The following is a 23,007-nucleotide window of genomic DNA, read 5'->3' as shown; positions in this document are numbered from 1 at the left end:
AATATACAAAAGGTTTCCTGGCTAGATTTAGTGATAATTGAAACATCCTTGGAATCTTCATGAAAATTAATAAATGACCTGTGGGCATTGGTGAGAGGGACTCCAACCTTCCCATGCCTCATTCATCACCAACCTGCCCCTTACATGATGGCAATTGTGATTCTCTGTTTATTCTTCCATACCTTCACCATCTTTTATTTTTCACTCTGCAAGTTTTTCTCAGTTTTGCCTCCTTTGACCTTTCAACGAATAAGTATGAAAGAAATTACATTGAAAAAGTCTTCCAGTGGTTTCTCGGTCTGTGTTTCACACATGCCCTGAAGCTTCATGGCTGGTCTAGGATTGTGGGGTTCACCCTCCCACTTGAGCCAAGTGCCCCCGAGGATGGGGTGGGGTGAGGGGGCTTTTCAGTCTTTCAAACGAGGGAGGGTAGGTAGGGAAGAATGGGTCTCTCACAGCAAATGGTCAAAGATCAAAAGTGGGGCGAGACTCATTATTACACATGGTGAGGGCACTTCTCAGTGTCCGTTTTGGGGAAGAAGTGTCACAGTTCCGTGAGGGCCTCGCGGCCATCTGGTTCAATGCAGTGACCATGGAGGGGACAGTTCCGGCCTCCCTGCCAGGTCAAGGTCCGAGCAAAGACGTGACCTCCGGCCTGCTGTCACTCAGGCACGGCAGGGCGGGGCCTTGCGAGCTGTCCAATCGGGAGAGTCGCCGGTTACGTACGCGTGAGCGCCTGTAGGCGACGCTCCAGTGTCGGGCGTGGGTGGCGTGGACTGCGTGCTGGTTCCCATTCGCTCCCGCAGCGCAGCAGATCCCCCTCTCCGTGTCCTTAAAAGGCTCCCGTGGCTCCGCGGCATCCTCTGTCAGTGTGACCTGCGCTTGCCGCGGCAGTCGTGGAGTGGATGACTGGGAAGCCAAGAAACCAAAAAATGGTGAGCTGGGGGAGCCGGGTGTTGGAAGACTGGGGCTGAGGGACCTGCTGGAACTGGCCGTGGTGGGACCCGGGCCTCCCCGTGGTCAACTTCGGACCCGCGGACCCAAGACCACCCACCCCGAGCGCGGCACGCAGTGCACGGACTCAGCGGGCAGTTGGGACCCGGATTGGCCTCTCTGCTCACCGCTGCGGCTATGTCTGCTCCAGGTTGTGTGGTGTCCACGGAGAGGGTTGTAACGGGACAATCGTGACTCAGTATTCGGGGTCCCTGCATTAGAGGAGCAGCGGTCTATGGGGTCCCTCCTTTCTCCACGGGGTGGGGGAACTCTTATTTCCCCTCACTTTTCAAATGTATGAAGAAGAACAGTGTCACAAATCCACGACCCTGTCTCCCTACTCCAGCTCTTCCCAGGGCAGGAAACAAATGCCTAAATTTCCAGATCTTTTCCCGATATTCCCAAACGCCATCTTCCCCTTTTCAGTTCTTAGCTTCATTATTAACTACTTGCCCTCCGTGGTGCATTTCAGGCTACGCAGTATTTTAAATTGTTTATTATTAATCCACAGAGCCATGAATGACTCTTTAAAGTTTAGGGTTTTTGTCTGTGTATGTTTTCCGTGAGAAGAAACCAGAAATTAACCACCGGGAACTACACTGTATTTTAAGTCTTGTGCCATCCCCTCCTTACTCCGCCCCACAAGCTTTCCCAGCCACAGACATCCTATTTTGTTTAAGCCCTTTGGGTGGAGGTTCCTCTTGGGAGACTCCTGGGTGATCGGCCTTTTCATCATAGTTCCAGGTCAGCCTTGTCCCTCCCTGAGTTTGTGACCTTATTCACTTTTAAGCCTTTTTTTTTTAGCTGTATGGGTCCTAGTTGAGGCATGTGGAATCTAGTTCCCACTAGATCCAACCAAGGAGTGAACCCGACCAAGGATTGAACCTGGGTCCCCTGCAGTGAGAGCTCAGTCCTAGCCACTGGACCACCAGGGACAGCCTAAGTCTCCATCTTTAGTAACTGTAAATGTATTTAATCAATAGATCTTGAAAGAGAATATAAAATATTTCCAAAGGGAAGAAAGAGGTGAATTTCAGAAAAAAATATTCCATTATACCATTCCATTAGTTACATGTTTTCTTTTTTTGTCACATAACTGACTGTAAGTAACATTCAAAATCTTTTTTTTTTCTTTTCTTCAATTATTATTTACAGTTTCTTGCCATGGAAATGATAATTTGCTGACATTTACTTTCTGAAAGGAGTAGATATTTGTGTTTTATTCTTGAAATAGAAAAAAAATGCCTTACAGTTTTCCTCCCTTCTTTATACATAAATACTGGGTTGAATGGATTATTCAAACACTGGGGATGTGTCATTTAAAATATCAATGGAGTTCATGGCAATGACAGTGGGAAGCCCAGACCTGTGGGCCCTTAGCTCTTAGCTAAGGCCCCCTTGAGCCTGCAAAGGGAAGTGCTCAGAGGACCAGTTGTTCTGTCTGGGGAGCCTTCCCCTGCAAGTGTCCTACCTGCTCTCACCAACCATGGAAGGAGCTTTTATAGTGAGAGAAGATACAGCCCTGGAAAGGTGGGGATGCTCTTGTGACGGCGGGGGATCCAGAGTGACGCCCTGAGACCCTAACTGTTGATTACCAGGTTGAACTTTGCACTGTAACTGTACGTACGAACTACTTAGAGTGATTTGAGTGTGTTGAGAAAGTCTGTGAAGGTCAGAAATTGTGTCTCCTTGGACAAGAGTTTATGAATTGGCAAATTCATGTAAGTTAGAACTTTACATTGAGTCTGGTGAAGAGTTTTCTCACATGTAAGAATTGAAGCCTGGAGAGGGAGCATTTGTTGGAGCCTCCAGAGTTCATTTCTCTGGCTGTTCAGGTGGCTGACCCTCATCACTGACACGCTCTCAGTTCAGCCGTTCAGTCGTGTCTGACTCTTTGTGATCCCATGGACTGCAGCATGCCAGGCTTCCCTCCTTCACCATCTCCCGGAGCTTGCTCAAACTCATGTCCATCTGGTCGGTGATGCCATCCAACCATCTCATCCTCTGCCATCCCCTTCTCCTCCTACCTTCAATCTTTCCCAGCATCACAGTCTTTCCTAATGAGTCAGCTCTGACACACTCCAGGGGTTGCATTCCCACAGTGGGAGATCTGGACCTCAAACCTGGGAATCTGAGTTTCTTCTGAATTATAGGGAAATAGGCTGCTAATCTCACTGATTCAAATATTTGCATTTCTTTCCTTGTATACATTTATATATTGAATGTTGCAGGGTTTTTTAAACATTTTTTTGATGTGGACCATTTTTAAAGACTTCATTGAATTTGTTACATTGGTTGTTTCATGTTTTGATTTTTTGGCCCCGAGATATGTGTGATCTCAGCTCCCAGACCAGGGATTGAACCTCTACCCCCTGCATGGGAAGGTGAATCCTTAACCACTGGATCACCAGGGAATGCCCTGTTGCAATTCTTTAGTTTCCCTTCATAGTCTGTGACATTATTTAATATTGAGTGTATAGTATTTATGATTCTCAAGCTTTCAGTGTATGTTAACAGAGAGACAGTGGGAATAAGACAAAAAAACTCTGGAACTAAACAGAATATTCCTTCCTTTTAGGCAAGAGATCCTCAAGATATGAGATGGGTGTATTTGAGTTCTTAGGTGTCTTCTACATTTGTAGGTCAGTTTTTTGTATGTGCTTGTCCTTAGAGAACTTTGAAATTTTAAGTGTTACAGTACTGCTGAAGCAAATGAATTCATAAGGAAAAGTATTCAAAATGTACATAAAATCGCTGGAAATCCTAGTATATTTAATGGATTACATGCAAATTCCTCATGCATTACCTGTGCAAATTCCTCATGCATTACTTATTTCTGAAAAAGCCCCCAGAGTGAGCTATAAGAAGCTATGATGCCCCCTTGTTATTTTTGTTAAAAGGAGATTTGAAACTTTTCATTTTTTATGGTTTAAACTTTTATAAGGGTTAGCATTTAAAGGAGTAAATCTTAGAAGGGTTTCCTCTGTAGATAAGTAAAAACTACTAAACTTAAAAAGTTCAAAGCAAAAGTAAGTTAATTAAAATAAAGGCTATTAAATATAAAGATAAGGTATATGCATATTACTCAGCTAATTTTAAATCATCATGGGAAGGTTAGCAAAAATCTGTGAGATAAGACTGTCAAAAGTAGACTCATGCCAGGGCATCCTGGCCCCTCAAGTGGTCTTGCTTCAGCTGCTCCCAAATAACCAGTGTAGACCATTTTAAGGCTTTAGTGAAATTTTTTTTCTTCACAAGTTTAATTTCTGGCCACACTGTGGCATGTGGGATCTTAGTTCCCCCACTGATTGAACCCACTCCCCTTGTGCTGGAAGGCAGGGTTTTAACCACTGGACCACCAGGGAAGTCCATTTCTTGAGCATCTTGATTTGGTGTTTGTTTATCAAAAAAGAAGCAATTGCAAATGCATATTTTTCTTTCCCACCTTTGTCTTTGTCATGAGTAGTCAGACTTTTTTTTTTTTTTTTTGCTGTTTGTTTCAGTTTAAGCCCCACTGATTTGTTAAATGACAAAAATACAATTGAATAAATTTTAAAGGTTTAATTGGTTTTATTAAGTGATTGAATCAGACAGCATCCCATCTAGGGAATGGAAAGGTGTCCAAATGGAAGGCTTAGATGGGTAGAGGGCCAAAAGGATATGGAAAGAGTGAATTATCTTGCTTTGAGGGATAATAAAAACCTATATGGCTGATTACCTCACTGGTGCTGGCCAGCAAATTAAAAGCAAAAATAAGCTCAGACTGGTTTAAGATGACATTCCTAGGGGAGATTCTTTGGCGCTCAGCCTTCTTTGTGGCCCAATTCTCACATCCATACTACTGGAAAAGCCATAGCTTTTGACTATACAGACCTTTTTTGGCAAAGTGATGTCTCTGCTTTTTAATACACTGTCTGGGTTTGTCATAGCTTTCCTTTAGGGGTCTACTGTTTCTTTTTAACACCTTCCTTTTCCCTTTGTGCCCCAACCTGATAAGCAGTCTGAGTCCTCTGCTCTAGAGATGACAGGAGATTCTAGCCACACAAGCTCCCGGCTTTGGGCAAGAATTTTTGCCCCAGTCCCAACCTGCAACCACAATGAACACCCAGACAAGGCTCCTTTTTGAAGCCATTTCAGTGCTGCTTTAGAGGAAGGAAGATCTGATCCAGTGAATCATAAATGAAATTTTAATTTAGTTTCTGCCACTGGAAAATTATATTGATAAATGGAACCCCACTGACCTTTATTGCTAATTACTTAATATGGCCCAATGTAAATAGGGTTTTGAAGGATGGAAAACCATTATACAAACTGTTTAATGAGGAAGTGATTAACCCCTCCTTTTAATTGGCATATTTGGTCTATTCACAAACCTGGAAAGAATGAATGACATCTCACATTGGATTATGGGAACCCTGAGGCTGTCGTTTCACCAAATAAGCCCCAATTCCTAGCCCCCATCATTTTGGAAATGACTGACTCCATCCACTCACCAGCTGCTAAATATCCTGCCCTCACAGATTTGGCTAAGTCATTTCTGTTCGGTGTCTATTTCAGCAGCCTCTTAGCACATTTGGCCTTCACCTTTACCTGGTCACCCTCAGAGAACCTCAGCACCATTGCCACTGCACATGGTCTCTGCAGGCAGGGTCTGACCTGCACCACCATGTGCCGTGAGCATGAGTGATGTGACATTAATGACATCTCTTCTGAGGACATCAGAACATAAAAAATGTTGAAATATATTTCACCCCATTTAAGCTATTACTTGTAAAATGGCCCACCTGGAATAGTTCTCGCAAAAAAAAAAAAAAAAAGGCTGTGGACTCTGGTAAAAATGCCAAATGATAGGCACTCCCCTCTGTGCCATCAGACCCTGAGTCACAGTAGAGGCTTCAGGGACCTCCGCTCCTGCCTCTGGAGTTTCCCGTCAGGCCTGAAGCTGTCCACAGGCTTCTAACCAAGGTCCTGCCCTGGCCTTGCACTGTAGGCCACTCGAGCTGCAGTTACATCTCTTGACAGAGCTGTGCTGAAAACAGATAGCCCTGAAAATGGGACCTCCCAACCAGATTCCCATTAGGATTTGGAACCCTGTAAACAGCACCCCAAGAGCTCAGCACAGCTGTGGGGACCCCCCTAAGACAAGGTACAGTTGACCCTGGGACCCCCACCATTACCTACCTGCAGGTGGGGTGGAGGCCCCTTGCCAGATGCTAAAGGTCATCACCCCTTCTCAGACCCCTAGGCTCCCTGTGGGCTCCTTAGGATTCCCTGAGTGACAAGCAAGGGGAGTTCACAGACTTCAGAACAACATCTCCACATTCATACATGATCCAGGTTTTCACCCCTTAGTTGGACATCCTGCTAAAAGAGGGTACTCAAGGGTCCACAGTGGACCCAACATCAGCCTGTCGTCTTAGCCCTGACCAGCAGTTGGCTTGGAGACCATGTGTTTAGAGACCCCTGGGCAATCGTCTAAGAGTGTGTGATAAAAGAATTCAGGGAATCTCTTGCCTAACAGGTATCCCTGATATACATCAAGGTAACACTTGTCTGTATATATACTGAGGCCTCCCCAGGATACTCTTACCCACATCAGAGCACATCCGTTGGAACATGGCATTCAGTGGGGTTTTAATTCTCTGTCTGCAGGGTGCAGGACTTTATAAGAGTGCCATAGTGACTGAAGTAACTTCAAATCAACTGAACGAAGATGGCCTTTCTCAGTCATCTGAGATGAATATTAATGCCTTTTTTACTTCATCTTTTTTCCCTGATAAATGTTACCTTTCTCTACAGCAGTTTTAGGTTTATAGAAAGCCTGGTTACAAAGTACAGAAAGGTCACACTTAACCCCTCTGCCATCACTTAGTTTTGCCGTTTTTTATATCTTGTATTATTGTGGTACATTTGTTAAATTCGTTGAACCAATGCTGATACATTACAGTCCACAGTTTAGGACAACGTTGACCCTTGTTTAGACAGTCTGTGGGCTTTGGCAACGTAAAATGAGCTTGTTTCTGTCATGTCTGTGTCATGTATTATACTTTCAGGCCCTGAAAGTCCCCTGTGCTCCCCCTATTCATTGATTCATGCCTTCCTCCCACCCCCAAATCCCTACAGACAGAGATTTTTCATTGTCCCATGGTTTTTTCCCTTTCCAGAACTGTGGTTGGAATAATACAGTATGTAGCCTTATTATGTTGGCTGCTTTCACTTAACAATATGATTTTACGGTTCTCTCTGTCTTTTTGGTTTGATACCTCATTTCCTTTTAACAGTGAATAACATTGCATTATATTGATGTTCCATTGATTATTTTTCCATTCACCTGTTGGAGAATTTCTTGTTTACCTGTAAGTCTTGGCAATCATGAGTAAACCTTTTATAAAAAATTTTTATGAATGAAGCTGTTTTGGGTGAGTGGTGTTTTCTTTTGGCTGTACTGGGGCTTCCTTGCTTCACCAGCTTTTCTCTAGTTGTGGAGAGCAGGGGCTACTTCTAGCTGGTGTGTGCAAGCTTCTTGTGGTGGTAGCTTCTCCTGTGGCATAGCCTGGGCTTTAGGACACAGAGGCTGCATGTGGTTCCCAGGTCCTAAAGCACAGGCTCAGTAGTTGTGGTACATGGGTCCAGTTGCTCTGCAACATGTGGGATCCTCCCACACTGGGGATGGAACCCATGTCTCCTGCATTGGCAGGCAGATTCTTTACCCCTGAGCCACCAGGGAAGCCCCTGTGATGGTAAGTTTTCAACTGATTCGGTAAACTACAAAGGAGCATGGTTGCTGGATTATACAGTTAAGTGTTGTAAGAAACTGCCCATTTTCCCATGCAGGCATACTGTTTTCCATTCCCACCAGCAGTGAGTGAGGGTTCCTGTCACTCCACATCTTCTCCATCCTTTAATGCTTATTCTCTGTTTTTTTTAATTTTAGGATTTTGTAGCAAGTATCTAGAAATGATATTATTCTTCTTTTATTTGCAATCTAATGACATATGCTAAAGCCTTTGACTGTGTGGATCACAATAAACTGTGGAAAATTCTGAGAGAGATGGGAATACCAGACCACCTGACCTGCCTCTTGAGAAATCTATATGCAGATCAGGAAGCAACCGTTAGATCTGGACATGGAACAACAGACTGGTTCCAAATAGGAAAAGGAGTACGTCAAGGCTGTATATTGTCACCCTGCTTATTTAACTTCTATGCAGAGTACATCATGAGAATCGCTGAACTGGAAGAAACACAAGCTGGAAACAAGATTGCTGGGAGAAATATCAATAACCTCAGATATGCAGATGACACCGCCCTTATGGCAGAAAGTGAAGAGGAACTGAAAAACCTCTTGATGAAAGTGAAAGAGGAGAGTGAACAAGTTGGCTTAAAACTCAACATTCAGAGAACGAAGATCAGGGCATCCGGTCCCATCACTTCATGGCAAATAGATGGGGAAACAGTGGAAACAGTGTCAGAATTTTTTTTTGGTGGGGGGGGGCTCCAAAATCACTGCAGATGGTGACTGCAGCCATGAAATTAAAAGACGCTTACTCCTTGGAAGAAAAGTTATGACCAACCTAGATAGCATATTCAAAAGCAGAGACATTACTTTGCCAACTAAGGTCCATCTAGTCAAGGCTATGGTTTTTCCTGTGGTCATGTATGGAGGTGAAAGTTGGACTGTGAAGAAGGCTGAGCGCCAAAGAATTGATGCTTTTGAACTGTGGTGTTGGAGAAGACTCTTGAGAGTCCCTTGGACTGCAAGGAGATCCAACCAGTCCATTCTGAAGGAGATCAGCCCTGGGATTTCTTTGGAAGGAATGATGCTAAAGCTGAAACTCCACTACTTTGGCCACCTCATGGAAAGAGTTGACTCATTGGAAAAGACTCTGATGCTGGGAGGGATTGGGGGCAGGCGGAGAAGGGGATGACCGAGGATGAGATGGCTGGATGGCATCACTGACTCAATGGACGTGAGTCTGAGTGAACTCCAGGAGTTGGTGATGGACAGGGAGGCCTGGCGTGCTGCGATTCATGGGGTCGCAAAGAGTCAGACACGACTGAGCGACTGAACTGACTGAACCGAGCTGACATAAGACATGAGCATCTTTTCTTATGCTTACTTACCATCTATGTGCCTTGGTGAGGGGTGTGTTCTGATATTTTGTCCATTTTTAATTGTGTGGTCTATCTTACTGTTGAGTTTTAAGAGTTGTTTAGATATTTTGGATGCTGGTCTTTTATCAGATAGGTGGTTTGTAGAGGTTGTCTCCCAGTCTGTAGCTTGTTTTCAGTCTCTTAACCCTGTCTTTCATAGAGAAAGTTGTCATTTTAGTGATGTCAGTTTACTCATTTTTTTTTCTTTCATCAATCCTACTTTTGTTGTGTTAAATCAAAAAACTCATCACCAAACTTAAGGTCACCAAAAAAACTCAAGGTCACCTAGATTTTCTCCTATGTTTTTTTTTCCCCCAGTATTTTTTTTAAATTGAAGTATAGTTGATTTATAATGTTGTAGTTACTACTATATAACAAAGTGATTCACTTACATATTTTTTAATATCTCTTCCATTGTGGTTTATCACAGGGATATTGAATATAGTTGCCTGTGCTTTATAGTAGGAGCTTGTTGTTTATCCATTCTATATATAAAAGTTTACATTTGCTAACCTTAACCTTGTGGCTTATTTATTTTATACATTTGTACCTCTTAACCTCCTACCCTTGTCTCCTCTCCCCACTTCCCATCCCCACTGGTAACTGCTAATTTGTTCTATCTGTGAGGCTGTTTCTGTTTTGTTATTTTCATTTGTTTCCTTTAGATTTCATCTGTAAGTGAAATCATACAGTATCTGTTTTTCTCAGTCTGACTGACTTAGTACCCTCCATCTATCCATGTTGTTGTAAATAGCAGAATTTCATTCTTTTTTATTGTCAAGAAGTATTCCAGTGTATGTATATACCACATCTTTATCCATTAATGGGTTGATGGATGACATTTAGGTTGCCACCATATCTTGGCTGTTTTAAATAAGGCTGCTATGAACACTGGGGAGTGTGTATCTTTTTGAAAGTGTTTTCATTTTCTTCAGACATATACCCAGGCTTGGAATTGCTGGATCATTTGGTAGTTCTTGGGCTTCCCTGGTGGCTCAGTGGTGAAGAATCCACCTGCCGATGCAGGAGATGCAGGTTCAATCTCTGGATTGGGAAGATCCCCTGGAGAAGAAAATGGTAACCCATTCCACTATTCTTGCCTGGGAAATGCCATGGCAGTGGAGCCTGGTGGGCTACAATCCATGGGGTCGCAAAGAGTCGGACACGACTTAGTGACTAAACAACAACAGTAGTTTTAAGTTTATTGAGAAACCTCAGCTGTTTTCCCTATTAGTTGGCACTAATTTTGCTACTAAGAGTATACAAGGGTTCCCTTTTCTCCACATCCTCACTAATGTTTATTATTTGTGGTCTTAATGGTGTCCATTCTGACAGGTGTGATGGGGTCTCTAATTGTCTTGATTTGCATTTCTCCAGTGATTAGTGATGTTGAGCATCTTTTCATATGCCAGTTTATCATCTCTGTGCCTTCTTTGGAAAAATATCTACTCGGGTATTTTGCACATTTTAAAAGTTTTTTTTTTTTTTTTTTTTGGCTGCACCATACAGCATATAGGATTTTAGTTCCCCAACTAGGGATTGAACCTGTGCAATAACCTATGTTGGAAGTGCACAGTCTTAACCACTGGACCACATGGGAAGTCCCCCTTTTGCTAGTTTTGAATCAATCAGGTTATTTTTTTTCTGGGAGTTGTATGAGTTGTTTCTGTATTTTGGATATTAACCCCTTATGGCAGAAAATGAAGAGAAACTAAAAAGCCTCTTGATGAAAGTGAAAGAGGAGAGTGAAAAAGTTGGCTTAAAGCTCAACATTCAGAAAACGAAGATCATGGCATCTGGTCCCATCACTTCATGGGAAATAGATGGGGAAACAGTGGAAACAGTGTCAGAATTTATTTTTGGGGGGCTCCAAAATCACTGCAGATGGTGACTGCAGCCATGAAATTAAAAGACACTTACTCCTTGGAAGAAAAGCTATGACCAACCTAGATAGCATATTCAAAAGCAGAGACATTGCTTGCCAACAAAGATCCATCTAGTCAAGGCTATGTTTTTCCCAGTAGTCATGTATGAATGTGAGAGTTGGACTGTGAAGAAGGCTGAGCACCGAAGAATTGATGCTTTTGAACTGTGGTGTTGGAGAAGACTCTTGAGAGTCCCTTGGACTGCAAGAAGATCCAACCAGTCCATTCTGAAGATCAGCCCTGGCATTTCTTTGGAAGGAATGATGCTAAAGCTGAAACTCCAGTACTTTGGCCACCTCATGCGAAGAGTTGACTCATTGGAAAAGACTCTGATGTTGGGAGGGATTAAGGGCAGGAGGAGAAGGGGACGACAGAGGATGAGATGGCTAGATGGCATCACTGACTCAATGGATGTGAGTCTGAGTGAACTCCAGGAGTTGGTGATGGACAGGGAGGCCTGGCGTGCTGCGATTCTTGGGGTCGCAAAGAGTCGGACATGACTGAGCAACTGAACTGAACTGAACTGATCAGACATTAACATTTGCAGATAATCTTTCTAATTCAGTACGTTGTCTTTTCATTTTCTCAATGGTTTGTCAATGGTAAGTTTGATTAGGTCCCATTAGTTAACTTTTGCTTTTGTTTCCTTGACCCCACCCGCTCATCCTGTGTTCCACATTTTTCCCTATCCATCTCTTCCAAATTTGGCTGTTGCTGAGTTGTATCCTTTATCATAAACCAACCATAGTAAGCCAAGTGTCCTCCTGAGTTCTCAGAATTATTCCAGTAAATTAGCAAACCTGAGGGAGTGTCAAGGGGATCTGTGAATGTACAGGCAGCTGGGTAGAAATGTCAGTAGCCCAGGCGCCTTGTTTGTGGCCAGCAGCTTAAATGGGGACAGTCTTGTGGCAGTGAGTGTTCAATCTGTGAAGTCTAATGCTAACTCCAGGGAGTGTTAGTATTGACCTGAATGGGTGGACACATATTTTGATGACATAAAGTTGGAGTGCTAGTGTTAAGAGATGCCACATATTTGATGTAAGGAGGGGAAAAGACCTGTCACTGTCACAAGCTCTTTTATCCTCTACTCTGACATTTGGGGAGCAGGAATACCCTGGGCATATTTTTAAATGGCTGCTTTTTTGTCTCGCTGATTTTGGAGACAGCAGTGTCCCCATTACCTAAATTCTCTGATGGTTCTGGGTCTAAGAAGAGTTGTTGGTATTTAGTTAGTTGGTTATTATCTTGTGAGGATGCTAAATGCTAGCTTCTAAACTCCTTACACAACCAAACAGGAACCGGAAGTCTGACCTCAATTTTTTTTTAACATTTTATTTTACATTGGAGTATAGCCGATTAACAAACACTGTTGTGATAGTTTCAGGTGAACAGCAAAGAGACTCAGCCATACACATATATGTATCTGTTCTCACCCAGACTCCCCTCCCATCCAGGCTGCCACACACAGAACATCGAGCAGAGTTCCCTGTGCTATACAGTAGGTCCTTGTTGGTTTTCCATTTTAAATATAGCAGTGGGTACATGTCCATCCTTGTCTGCTGACAGCTTTGTACTTTTATCCCTCCTTATTCCACTGTGGGTGCCCCACATCTGACCAAATACTAAGAAAACCTGAGGGTTCCTGCCTTTGGTGCTGGCAAGCAAGTCCATGGTAGTTTCTGCCCGAGAGTATGCAAACTCTCACCCTAGCCTACCCTCTAATCTCAATTAAAAAAAAAAAAAAACAGGCCAGGCGCCTTATCTTGCTCTCTGAAGGCATTTCCCATGCTTGAGAAGCCCACCCTCCCCTCCCCAGACACTTCCATTATAAAAATAAAAAGCGTCATACTCTCTTGCTGTTGAGTACATGTCATCAGTCTAGATATCTGAGTCAAATCTTAGATGTGGGCCACATGCTTGTGCAGGAGACTGTAAGACTTAGAGAAGAGGGAATGTGGTTTTTATAGTGTAACACTACTTAATTATTCTATTGAAAAGTCCTTCACTTCTTTCCATACCACTTCATGTCACCTTTTTGTTTATTAAATACACAGATCATCTGTTTTTGACTGAGCTGGCTCTTCCTTGCTGCCTGCGGGCTTTCTCTAGTTATGAGAAGAGGGCAACTACTCTTCATTGGCAGTGCGTACACCTCTCATTGTAGTGGCTTCTCTTGTGGAGTGTGGGCTCTAGGGCATGTAGGCTTCAGTAGCTGCAGTACGTGGGTTGTAGAGCATCAGCTCAGTAGTTGTGGTACACAAGGCTTGGTTGCTCTGCAGCATGTGGGATCTTCCCAGGTTAGGGATCTGTGTCTCCTGCACTAGAAGGCAGATTCTTTACTGAGCCACCAGGGAAGCCCCACCCTTTATTTTTTAAAAGTAAATGCAAGGGTGAGATTATGTAACCAATTCTTTCAAAATAGACCTCTGTCTTGTTAGCAGTTTGTGCTGCCAGAATCTGAGTTAAAACTCAGATTGCCACATCACAGGGCAAACACAGTAAAATTATGTTCTTCTCCAAACTTCATTAATTCCTTTTTTTTTAATCATCCCATATATTCCAAAAAAGAATGTACAAAATGCTTTATTGGAGAAGGCAATGGCAAGCCACTCCAGTACTCTTGCCTGGAAAATCCCATGGGTGGAGGAGCCTGGTGGGCTGCAGTCCATGGGTCTCGAAGAGTCGGACACGACTGAGCAACTTCACTTTCACTTTTCACTTTCATGCATTGGAGAAGGAAATGGCAACCCACTCCAGTGTTCTTGCCTGGAGAGTCCCATGGATGCAGGAGCCTGGTGGGCTGCCATCTATGGGGTCGCACAGAGTCAGACACAACTGAAGCAACTTAGCAGCAGCAGCAACATCAAGAACATCTTTCGTATTTTCATCTATCTCCTTTACTGTTTTCCAACAAAAATAAAATTTTTCCATGAAGATTATTAAATACCTCATTCATTCTTTTTTAGTACCTAATTAAATGTGTTCTTAAGCCAGATGCAAGCTTCTAGATATTCTTTCCTGGTGTAATTACATAGGAGGGGTTCAATCCTACAAGCAGCAGGTTGTGACAATACATGTAAAATACTAGCTCACTAGAAACAATACCCAAGTGATTTGGTCAGGGGGCGGGGGTGGTGCAGATCACATAAGTACCCTCTGCTGAGCATAACAAAATTCAGACACTGAGAATGAAGAGAATTTGTGATGTACTATAAACAGTTGAGACACACCAAGCCATTCTTACCAGTTAGGTTGGTGGGAAATGAAGTGAAAGTATTAGTCGCTCAGTTGTGTCTGACTCTTTGAGACCCCCATGGACTGTAGCCTGCCAGGCTCCTCTGTCCATGGAATTCTCCAGGCAAGAATACTGGAGTGGGTCGTCACTCCCTTCTCTAAGGGATCTTCCCAACCCAGGGATCAAACCCAGGTCTTCTGCATTGCAGGCAGATTCTTTACTGTCTGAGCCACCAGGGAAGCCCTAGGTTGATCGAGTCACTTATAAATCTCAGTTCTCAGATAACCAATGATGGACAAACACTGCGAGCAGGCGTTCCTAAGAATCAGCCCTCCCAGGCCTGCTAATGTGACTCTTCTGCACACTTTGTAATAGGACACCAATAGGAGCAAGCACTGTAGACCCACTATAGAAAGAGTAATTAGAGCTGACCCAAGCAAGAGGTGGTTACTTCCTTACAGGTTTAACAACAACATAAACACGTGAAAATTATTTCTGCATTTCTTCTATGATCACTAAAAGTCTTACTGTTCTATAATGGTAGGGTCCAGGGCACCTTGAGAGAAATGCTACATGAATTAAAGAAGTGTTTCCATTTAAGACCATCAGTTCCTGTGAGAAAAACAAGAGATGGGGATTTCTTGTTCTGTTCCATAACTGAATGAAGAAATCCTACCATTGTAATGACTGTGTGGGAATTTCTCTCTCTCCCGTCCATGTGGATATCATCAGTAGGTTAGTTAGTGGTGACCTTTACAGAGACCAGCGTTGAGAGAAATTACATGGCTGAGAGATTCCTCTGCCCAGAGGCTCAGCTGTTACTTTCCTGTGCACCACAGGAGGCCATGGAAATGAGAGCAGTGGGGAGGCTGCCTGTTGAGTGAGTGGCTGGTTGAGAATCACTGCCTCCTATAACTGGAGAAGGGAAGCTTTATGTTCTTTTAGAGGAAAGCACTACTGAACCCTTGGTATTTTATAATGACAGGCACATTCACCATCAAGCCTTTGTGGTCTTCAGCAGACTCCCTTGCAAATTGCAATTCTTATTCATTTCCTCAAGGTCCAGGGTACATTGTTATGATTTTGCCAGAAAAGGCTCTTCTGGCATCTTCGCAGTGTATCCACAAGGATGTGGTAAAGATGGTGTGAAGCTCCTCTGAAGCCCATAAATATAGAGATTTTGTCTAAGTTGCCATGCCTTCTCTCATGCCTGAGCACTAACTTCAGAATAGCTTCCTAGTCCCATGAAATAGGGCTGTGAAATAAAAAAGAATAACTGAATCTTAGTAAGTAAAAGTTAATACATTCCCACAAGATTATTTTCATTATCTGATCACTACTACTATTTTTTTTTTTTTAATTTTGGCTGTGCTGGGTCTTTGTTGTAGCACATGGGATCTTTAGTTGTGGCATGTGGGATCTAGTTCCTTGACCAGTGACTGAACCCATCCCCTGCATCAGGAGTGTGACATCTTAGCCACTGGACCACCAGGCAAGTCCCCTGCATCTGACTGCTTCTAGTAGCCTGGATTACTTCAGGACAGTATGGCCAGCTGGGCCTAACAATAAGCTGGATTTACATAGGACTCTTGGCCTCTCATGTTTTATGATGGGAGTAGAAGAAAAAACTTCCAGTTCTTCACTGTTTTTGTCCATTAAAACCTCATGCACATGTGACCCTGTGCTTAATGGAGTACTGTGTGATATGGTGGGTATTAAAGGAGGTGAGTTTTTCTCTGGCAGAACTGACAGTCTTAAAATGGAAATATTTCTTTCATTTGGAGTTCACATTGCTCCAGCATACTCTGGACCCTACCATTAGAGAATAATAAGACTTAAGTGATCATAGTAAAAATTTAGAAATAATTTTCATGTATGTGTTCATGATGCTGTTAAGTTTGTGAGGAAGTGGTAGAGAGTAAGAATTTTGATTATTAGGTCACAGAATAAGTTTCGTAACAGCAGCACATGTAAGCTTATGGATGGACTACAGATTCCCAGTACTGTCCATCTCACCCATCTTCCTGTACACATATTTGTGATGTTTTAGGACCCAGTGGCCTTTGAGGATGTGGCTGTGAACTTCACCCTGGAGGAGTGGGCTCTGCTGGGGCCTTCACAGAAGAAACTCTACAGAGATGTGATGCGGGAAACTTTGAGTAACCTGGCCTTAATAAGTAAGGATGATGACATTCCTTCACTTAGAGAACAAGTGGTTCCTGCCCATCAATTTTGTTCACAGATTTGGAATGGGGAAAGGGAATTCTTTGATAAATAAATCATAGTTTGAGGTCATCATAGATCTGTGAAGTAATAATTTTCCTATAATTTACTGATCTTTTGGGGTCTGCATTTTAGGGGATAAATGGGAGGACCATAACACTGAAGATCAGTACAGAATCCAGGAAAGAAATCTGAGGTGAGTTGCACTTAAAATGGGAAGCTGTGTCCCATATGGGAATCTCATGTCATGAAACAAAAGGGCCCAGTTTCAAACTTATTTGTCAGAAAATTTTAACGAAAAATGTTTTCTTTTGTCATGTTGTTTCCCAAATAGCTTACTTTGAAACATGTTCAGAGACTGAATATATAAATATCACTATGATAATAGCAATGGTTGAGCTTCTTACAGAGCATTCACTATATTCACTTGTAAAAACTATATAGTGCATAAAACCCTACACTTTACTTGTAAATGGTAAAAATGTAATACTAGTATTCATTATTAAATCAGTGTGTTTCTGATTTCTTTTTTAACAGATGTCATATGTTACAGAGACTCTGTGAAAGTAAAGAAGGTAGTCAATGTGGAGAAAACAGCAGCCTTATTCCAAATCTTAATCTGAACACGAAAAATTCTACTAAACCATGGGAATGCAGTGTGTGTGGAAAAGTCTTCATGAGTCGTTCATCCCTTAATAGGCACCTGAGATCTCACACTGCACCCAAACCATCCAAGTATCAGGAATATGGAAGGAAGCCTTATAAATGTAGAGTATGTGGGAAAGCCTTCAGTTATCTCCAGCCTTTCCAAAAACATGAAAGTAATCATGGTATAGAAAAATCCTATAAATGTAAGGAATGTGGGAAATCCTTTAGATATCGTCAATCTGTTCGAAAACATGAACGAACTCACACTGGAGAGAAACCCTATCAGTGTAAGCAGTGTGGAAAAGCCTTTCGATACCATCAAACCTTTCAAACACATGAAAGAACTCACACAGGAGAGAAACCCTATGAATGTAAGCAATGTGGTAAAGCCCTCAGTTGTCCGAGTTCCTTTCGAAGCCATGAAAGGACTCATACTGGAGAAAAACCCTATGAATGTAAAAAGTGTAGTAAAGCCTTCAGTTGTCCCAGTTCTCTTCGAAAACATGAGAGAACTCATACTGGAGAGAAACCTTATGATTGTAAGGAATGTGGAAAAGCTTTTATTTCTCTTGGAAGTTTTCAAAGACACATGATAACACATACTGGAGTTGGACCTTATAAATGTAAGGACTGTGGGAAAGCATTCAATTGTCCCAGTTCATACAGAATACACGAAAGATCTCACACTGGAGAAAAACCCTATGAATGTAAACAATGTGGTAGAGCCTTCAGTTGTTCCAGTTCATTCCGAACACATGAAAGAACTCACACTGGAGAGAAACCTTATCAATGTAAGGAATGTGGAAAAGCCTTCCATTGGCTCACCACTTTTCAAGTCCACGTGAGAACTCACACTGGCGAGAAACCATATATATGTAAGCAGTGTGGTAAAGCCCTCAGCTGTCCCACTTCCTTTCGAAGACATGAGCGGACTCACACTGCAGAGAAACCCTATGAATGTAAGCAGTGTGGAAAAACCTTCAGTTCTCCTCTAGGTTTGCAAATACATGAAAGAACTCACACTGGGGAGAAACCCTATAAATGTGAGAAATGTGGAAAAGCATTTGTTTCTCTCACAAGCTTTCGAAGACATATGATGACACACACTGGAGATGGACCTTATAAATGTACGGAATGTGGGAAAGCATTTAATTGTCCTAGTTCATTTCGAATACATGAAAGAACTCATACAGGAGAGAAACCCTATGATTGTAAAATATGTGGTAAAGCCTTCAGTTGTTCCAGTTATGTTCAAGTACATGAAAGAACTCACACTGGAGAGAAACCCTATGAATGTAAGGAATGTGGGAAGGCATTCATTTACCGCACAACCTTTCGAGGTCACTTGAGAGTGCACACTGGTGAGAAACCATATAAATGTAAAGACTGTGGGAAAGCCTTTAGTCGACCCAGTTCATACAGAAGTCATGAGAGAATTCACACTGGAGAGAAACTCCTTGAATGTAAGCACTGTGGGAAAGCTTTCAATTGGCCCACATCCTTACATAAACATGTCATGAGAATGCACACTAGATAAATTATAACTGATAAATACAGCAGAGTTCTCTAGCTTAACAAACACATTCAAAGTCATGTTAAAACTACTGGAGAGAAATGCTGTAAAGTGTAAATAACATGGGAAAGCCTCATGTGGATTAATTCACATATAATATTACTCCAGAATATTCACATGAAAGAAATGTTTTAAAAGTTAAAAATATATCCTCTTTATTAGTGGCTTATTCTGAAACTCAGCCTTTAGTTACGGATTCTACTTGTTAACTTTGCAAATGAAGACTGAGTTGAAACAATTCTGTAAGAACTCTTTAAGCAATAGTACTTAGCAAGCTTAGTGGGTAGTATTTTTCTCCTTAAACTTTTAAATTTTTGTCTTTCCATTTTGAAATCTGTTGGCACCATGGGTGAACTGGAATATAATGTAGTGTGCCAACATTATATAACGTGCCGAAATATATAATTTTTAAATTGTTCTGTAAGTAAAGGGGTCATGGAATAAATGACACTGGTAGTTGTTGGGATTTTCCTATTGGCTTCCTGTAGCAGGTACTGGATATTTCTTACCCACTGTAAATATTCTTCTTTCGTTAGAAAAACTTTTGTCAAAAGAGCCTTTTTCCATTTTCCTTGCTAATAAATAGTTGGCATAAAGTTGTAAGTATGCAGAGTTTATCATAGCATATAATCTTATTTGACTTAGTTATACCTTTTCTCTCAACTCTGTCATTCCATCTGACTGTGATTTGGGTAATAGGCTTTACATTAAGAGAAGAGACCCATGTTAACATCACCTGCATACTTAAATGAAGCAGCTTTACATTGTTTGTGAGTTTGGTTATTTTAGATTTAAATTTATAGCTACAACACCTTTGCACTGTAGTGACATTTCCGCCCCCCGCAGAGCACATTAAAAATCCTCCTACAATATTCTGATATCACCATTTAGGGTCTCTTTTATCCATAATGCAGTTAGAATAATTATATGATATCTCTGAAGTCAACTAGTGGCATTACCATCCCTCCATTCATATTCAGCACCTACTATGTGCCTGTGCTGTGAATACATCAGTGAACATAACTGATGTGGTTTCTCCTCTCACAGGGCTTCAAGTCTATGAGATTAAAAAGTAGCTAGAAATGTCATGCTGTTAACATTTAAACTTTTATTTATTTTTGTAATAACAGACCAGTAAGTCTTTATATTTGTGAAGAGAGACCTGTGACAAGACCATAAAACATAGAATTGGAAATGGTCTGTTGAGGTGTGTTCTGTCAACATGAGTAATATGCAGTGACCTACATTTTCTAGAACCTGTTCTTTTTAGGGTTCCATGTTAGAATTCAACACTAGCCTCCCTTGCATGACATCTGGAAGGCAAAGTGAAGAAGGCCTTAGTTTTTGACCCACATAGGAATTTCACATGTACCTGGTTCCAGCCCATTTTCCTGATTCTTGGCCCAGCCAGTCCAGAGTATCCTGGTTCCCCCCACCTACATGACTTCCACTTTCTCAGACCTATTCCACAACAAAGATCCACCACAGTTTGGTTTCTTCTATAAGTGCTCATGTGTCCACTAGGCAACAAATTTAAGACTGTTGTGGCTGGAAAAGTTTTGTGATGCACTGACTCCCCTCTTCTTTATATTGTATTTGTAGAAGGTCTAATTTTTGTAGTAAACACTTGGTTCTGTTGATCCTGCTAGTGACCGAGTGCTCCTGATTCCACAATAGTAGCTATGATGGTGCAATCAAAAGGAACCACATGATCCTGCTGTGTGTTCTTCTACTGCACTGCTCAGTGATATCTGTGACCCAGTCCTTCCATGTGAGAATCAGCACCTTCCTCTAATCAGATAAATTGTGGCTATTTCCAATTACTCAGTTAGTTGAACATAATTCCTCAGTACATTTTCAGTTATGTTTAATTGTATGTGACTGGAAACGATGTTTCTTTTTTTGTTTGTTTTTTAGGTCTAATGCTTCTGTAGATTTTTCTTAAGAACTGTTTTATTAACTCTTTCAAAAAACTTCTATACTAACAAATATTAGGATATATTGAAACATCCCATTGTAATTGTGGATTTTTACATCAACTTGGTGGTTTTTTTTTTTTCAGGTTAATCGTTAAACATTTTGACTCAGTATTAAACCATGTATATTTTTCTTTAGGCAGATTTTATTTTTCCATAGTACAATTTTTGTCATGAAATGGATTTCTCATTTGTTCTTAATTAAAGTTTTCAATCTTTTTTGTTAGTGCCTTCTTGCCAAAAACTACCAGGTTGGAGGGCATACATGTATACTTATAGCTGATTCATTTCACTGTACTGCAGCAGCTAAGACAACACTGTAAAGCAACTATACTCCAATAAGAAAATAAAATTTAACTTTAAAAAAACTACCAGATTCACACTTGTATTCAAATAGGGTGGAACAAATCATAATAAGGATGGCCACAAAGCATAAATGATAATAGGGTTGTATAGGTAAGAGATTGTCCAAAAAGTCGTCTTATAGGATTTGGACTTGTGTTAGGTATTATCTCCTTTTCGAAATTTCAACTCAACTGAGGCTTTATGAGTTTTGATAAAACTGTCAAGAACACAAACCTAACAAGGGGTAAAGACAGGGTTACTAGTCCAAGCAGGGCTTTCTTGCTCAGAAACCATGCTCTTGATGCTCATTTTTCAGCATCACTCTTCTACTAGGCACTGTAGGCTCAAAACATACACAATTTAGCATATATAGGGTGCTGTACACTCGCCATATGGGCATGAAACAAGTTCTTGAAATTCTGGTACTCATTTCTGGGGGGAAAGAGATGGTTAATAGCACAGTCTGGGTTTATAAATGAAAATTAGGGCTGTGAAGAAAGTAAACATTGCAGACTTACATGGTGGTATAATGGATAAGAATCTGCCTGCCAATGAAGAGGATGTGGGTTCAATCCCTGGTCCAGAAGATTCCACATGTCTCAGAGTAACTAACACCTGGTTCCACAACTACTGAAACTGGCACGTCTAGAGCGTGTGGCACCACAACGAAGAGTAGTCACCCCTCGCTGCAACTAGAGAAAGCCTGCGTGCAGCAACAAAGACCCAGCACAACCAAAAATAATTTTTTTTAAGTAAACAATGCTATAGGATAATAAGGACACTGGGAATGTGTGTCTGTGGAGGGCTGGGGCCTCAAAAGTGAGCATGTCATCACAGATCATTTTTTATTCCCACCGTCTTGCATCTTAAACACTTTGAGGAACTGCTTGGGTGCAGATGTAAAAAGTAGGGGGCAATATTGACAGTCCTGCATTCCTGGGATTAACAGTAATGGTTTCCCGTAGAGACATGGTTCATCTTCATTTTTGCCATAGTTAAAATTTTTACTGCATGCAATAGTAACAATGAGGCTTTATTGCATGTGATAGTAATCATACTTAACAGAATGAAGAATTAAAGACCTGGAGAGAAAGGACTTAGCCCCCAACAGGCCTTTCTTGCAACCTGCCTTAATTAGGAAGCATCCTCTAAGGCTGCACCTGCCCTCTGCCTATGCACAATTGGAGAGAAGTGAGAGGGCTCACAGGATCTGTCTTGTAAATCAAGCATATCTGCACCTTTTATTGCATATCATTAGGCCACTGCCAATGGTCTAGCTGTCTGGTCCCACCACCAAGAACAACTTCTTATCCAAGGTCACCCCTTTAGGAATAAAGAACTCATAACATCTTGCCTCACAATTACCCAAACATAAGTTCAGGTCACAAACATCCATGCACATAATAAACCCTCAAAGCTTCAGAGGCTCATTTCAGTACACAAGAAACTGACTTGAGTTTCTGAGACCCATACCTACATCTCAGACCTGATGCTATATATGACCTTGGCCCAAATATGCCAGCAAATCTGGAAAACTCAGCAGTGGCCACAGAACTGGAAAAGGTCAGTTTTCATTCCAATCCCAAAGAAAGGCAATGCCAAAGAATGCTCAAACTACCGCACAATTGCACTCATCTCACACGCTAGTAAAGTAATGCTCAAAATTCTTCAAGCCAGGCTTCAACAGTACGTGAACCATGAACGTCCAGATTTCAAGCTGGATTTAGAAAAGGCAGAGGAACTAGAGATCAAATTGCCAACATCTGTTGCATTATCAAAAACACAAAAGAGTTCCAGAAAAACATCTATTTCTGCTTTATTGACTATGCCAAAGACTTCGTGTGGATCACCACAAACTGGAAAATTCTTAAAGAGATGGGAATACCAGATCACCTGACCTGCCTCCTGAGAAATCTGTATGCAGGTCAGGAAACA

The 23,007-nt window shown here is 41.7% G+C and overlaps 1 protein-coding gene across 1 annotated transcript; it reads left to right on the top strand.

The window, feature by feature from the left end:
* Window positions 1-502: 502 nt before the first annotated feature.
* Window positions 503-18,715, top strand: LOC128050487 (zinc finger protein 791-like). The gene is made up of 5 exons (XM_052642743.1): window positions 503-722; window positions 807-1,144; window positions 16,358-16,484; window positions 16,666-16,726; window positions 17,068-18,715. Exons 1-5 carry the CDS (start codon window positions 503-505, stop codon window positions 18,713-18,715), a joined length of 2,394 nt encoding a protein of 797 aa, XP_052498703.1.
* Window positions 18,716-23,007: the final 4,292 nt, after the last annotated feature.

This window comes from Budorcas taxicolor, chromosome 7 (assembly GCF_023091745.1).
Source record: "Budorcas taxicolor isolate Tak-1 chromosome 7, Takin1.1, whole genome shotgun sequence".
In the NCBI taxonomy this organism is placed as follows: Eukaryota; Metazoa; Chordata; class Mammalia; order Artiodactyla; family Bovidae; genus Budorcas; species Budorcas taxicolor.
Note: the sequence above shows the minus strand (reverse complement) of the source record. Positions and strands in the feature narration are given on the sequence as shown.

Excerpts from the sequence above, each read along its gene's own strand:
- LOC128050487 (XM_052642743.1), top strand. The coding sequence starts at position 503 with ATGGTGAGGGCACTTCTCAGTGTCCGTTTTGGGGAAGAAGTGTCACAG. Across the intron at positions 1,145-16,357 it reads TGCGGCTATGTCTGCTCCAG|GACCCAGTGGCCTTTGAGGA; the intron begins GTTGTGTGGTGT and ends GTGATGTTTTAG. Across the intron at positions 16,485-16,665 it reads GAGTAACCTGGCCTTAATAA|GGGATAAATGGGAGGACCAT; the intron begins GTAAGGATGATG and ends TCTGCATTTTAG.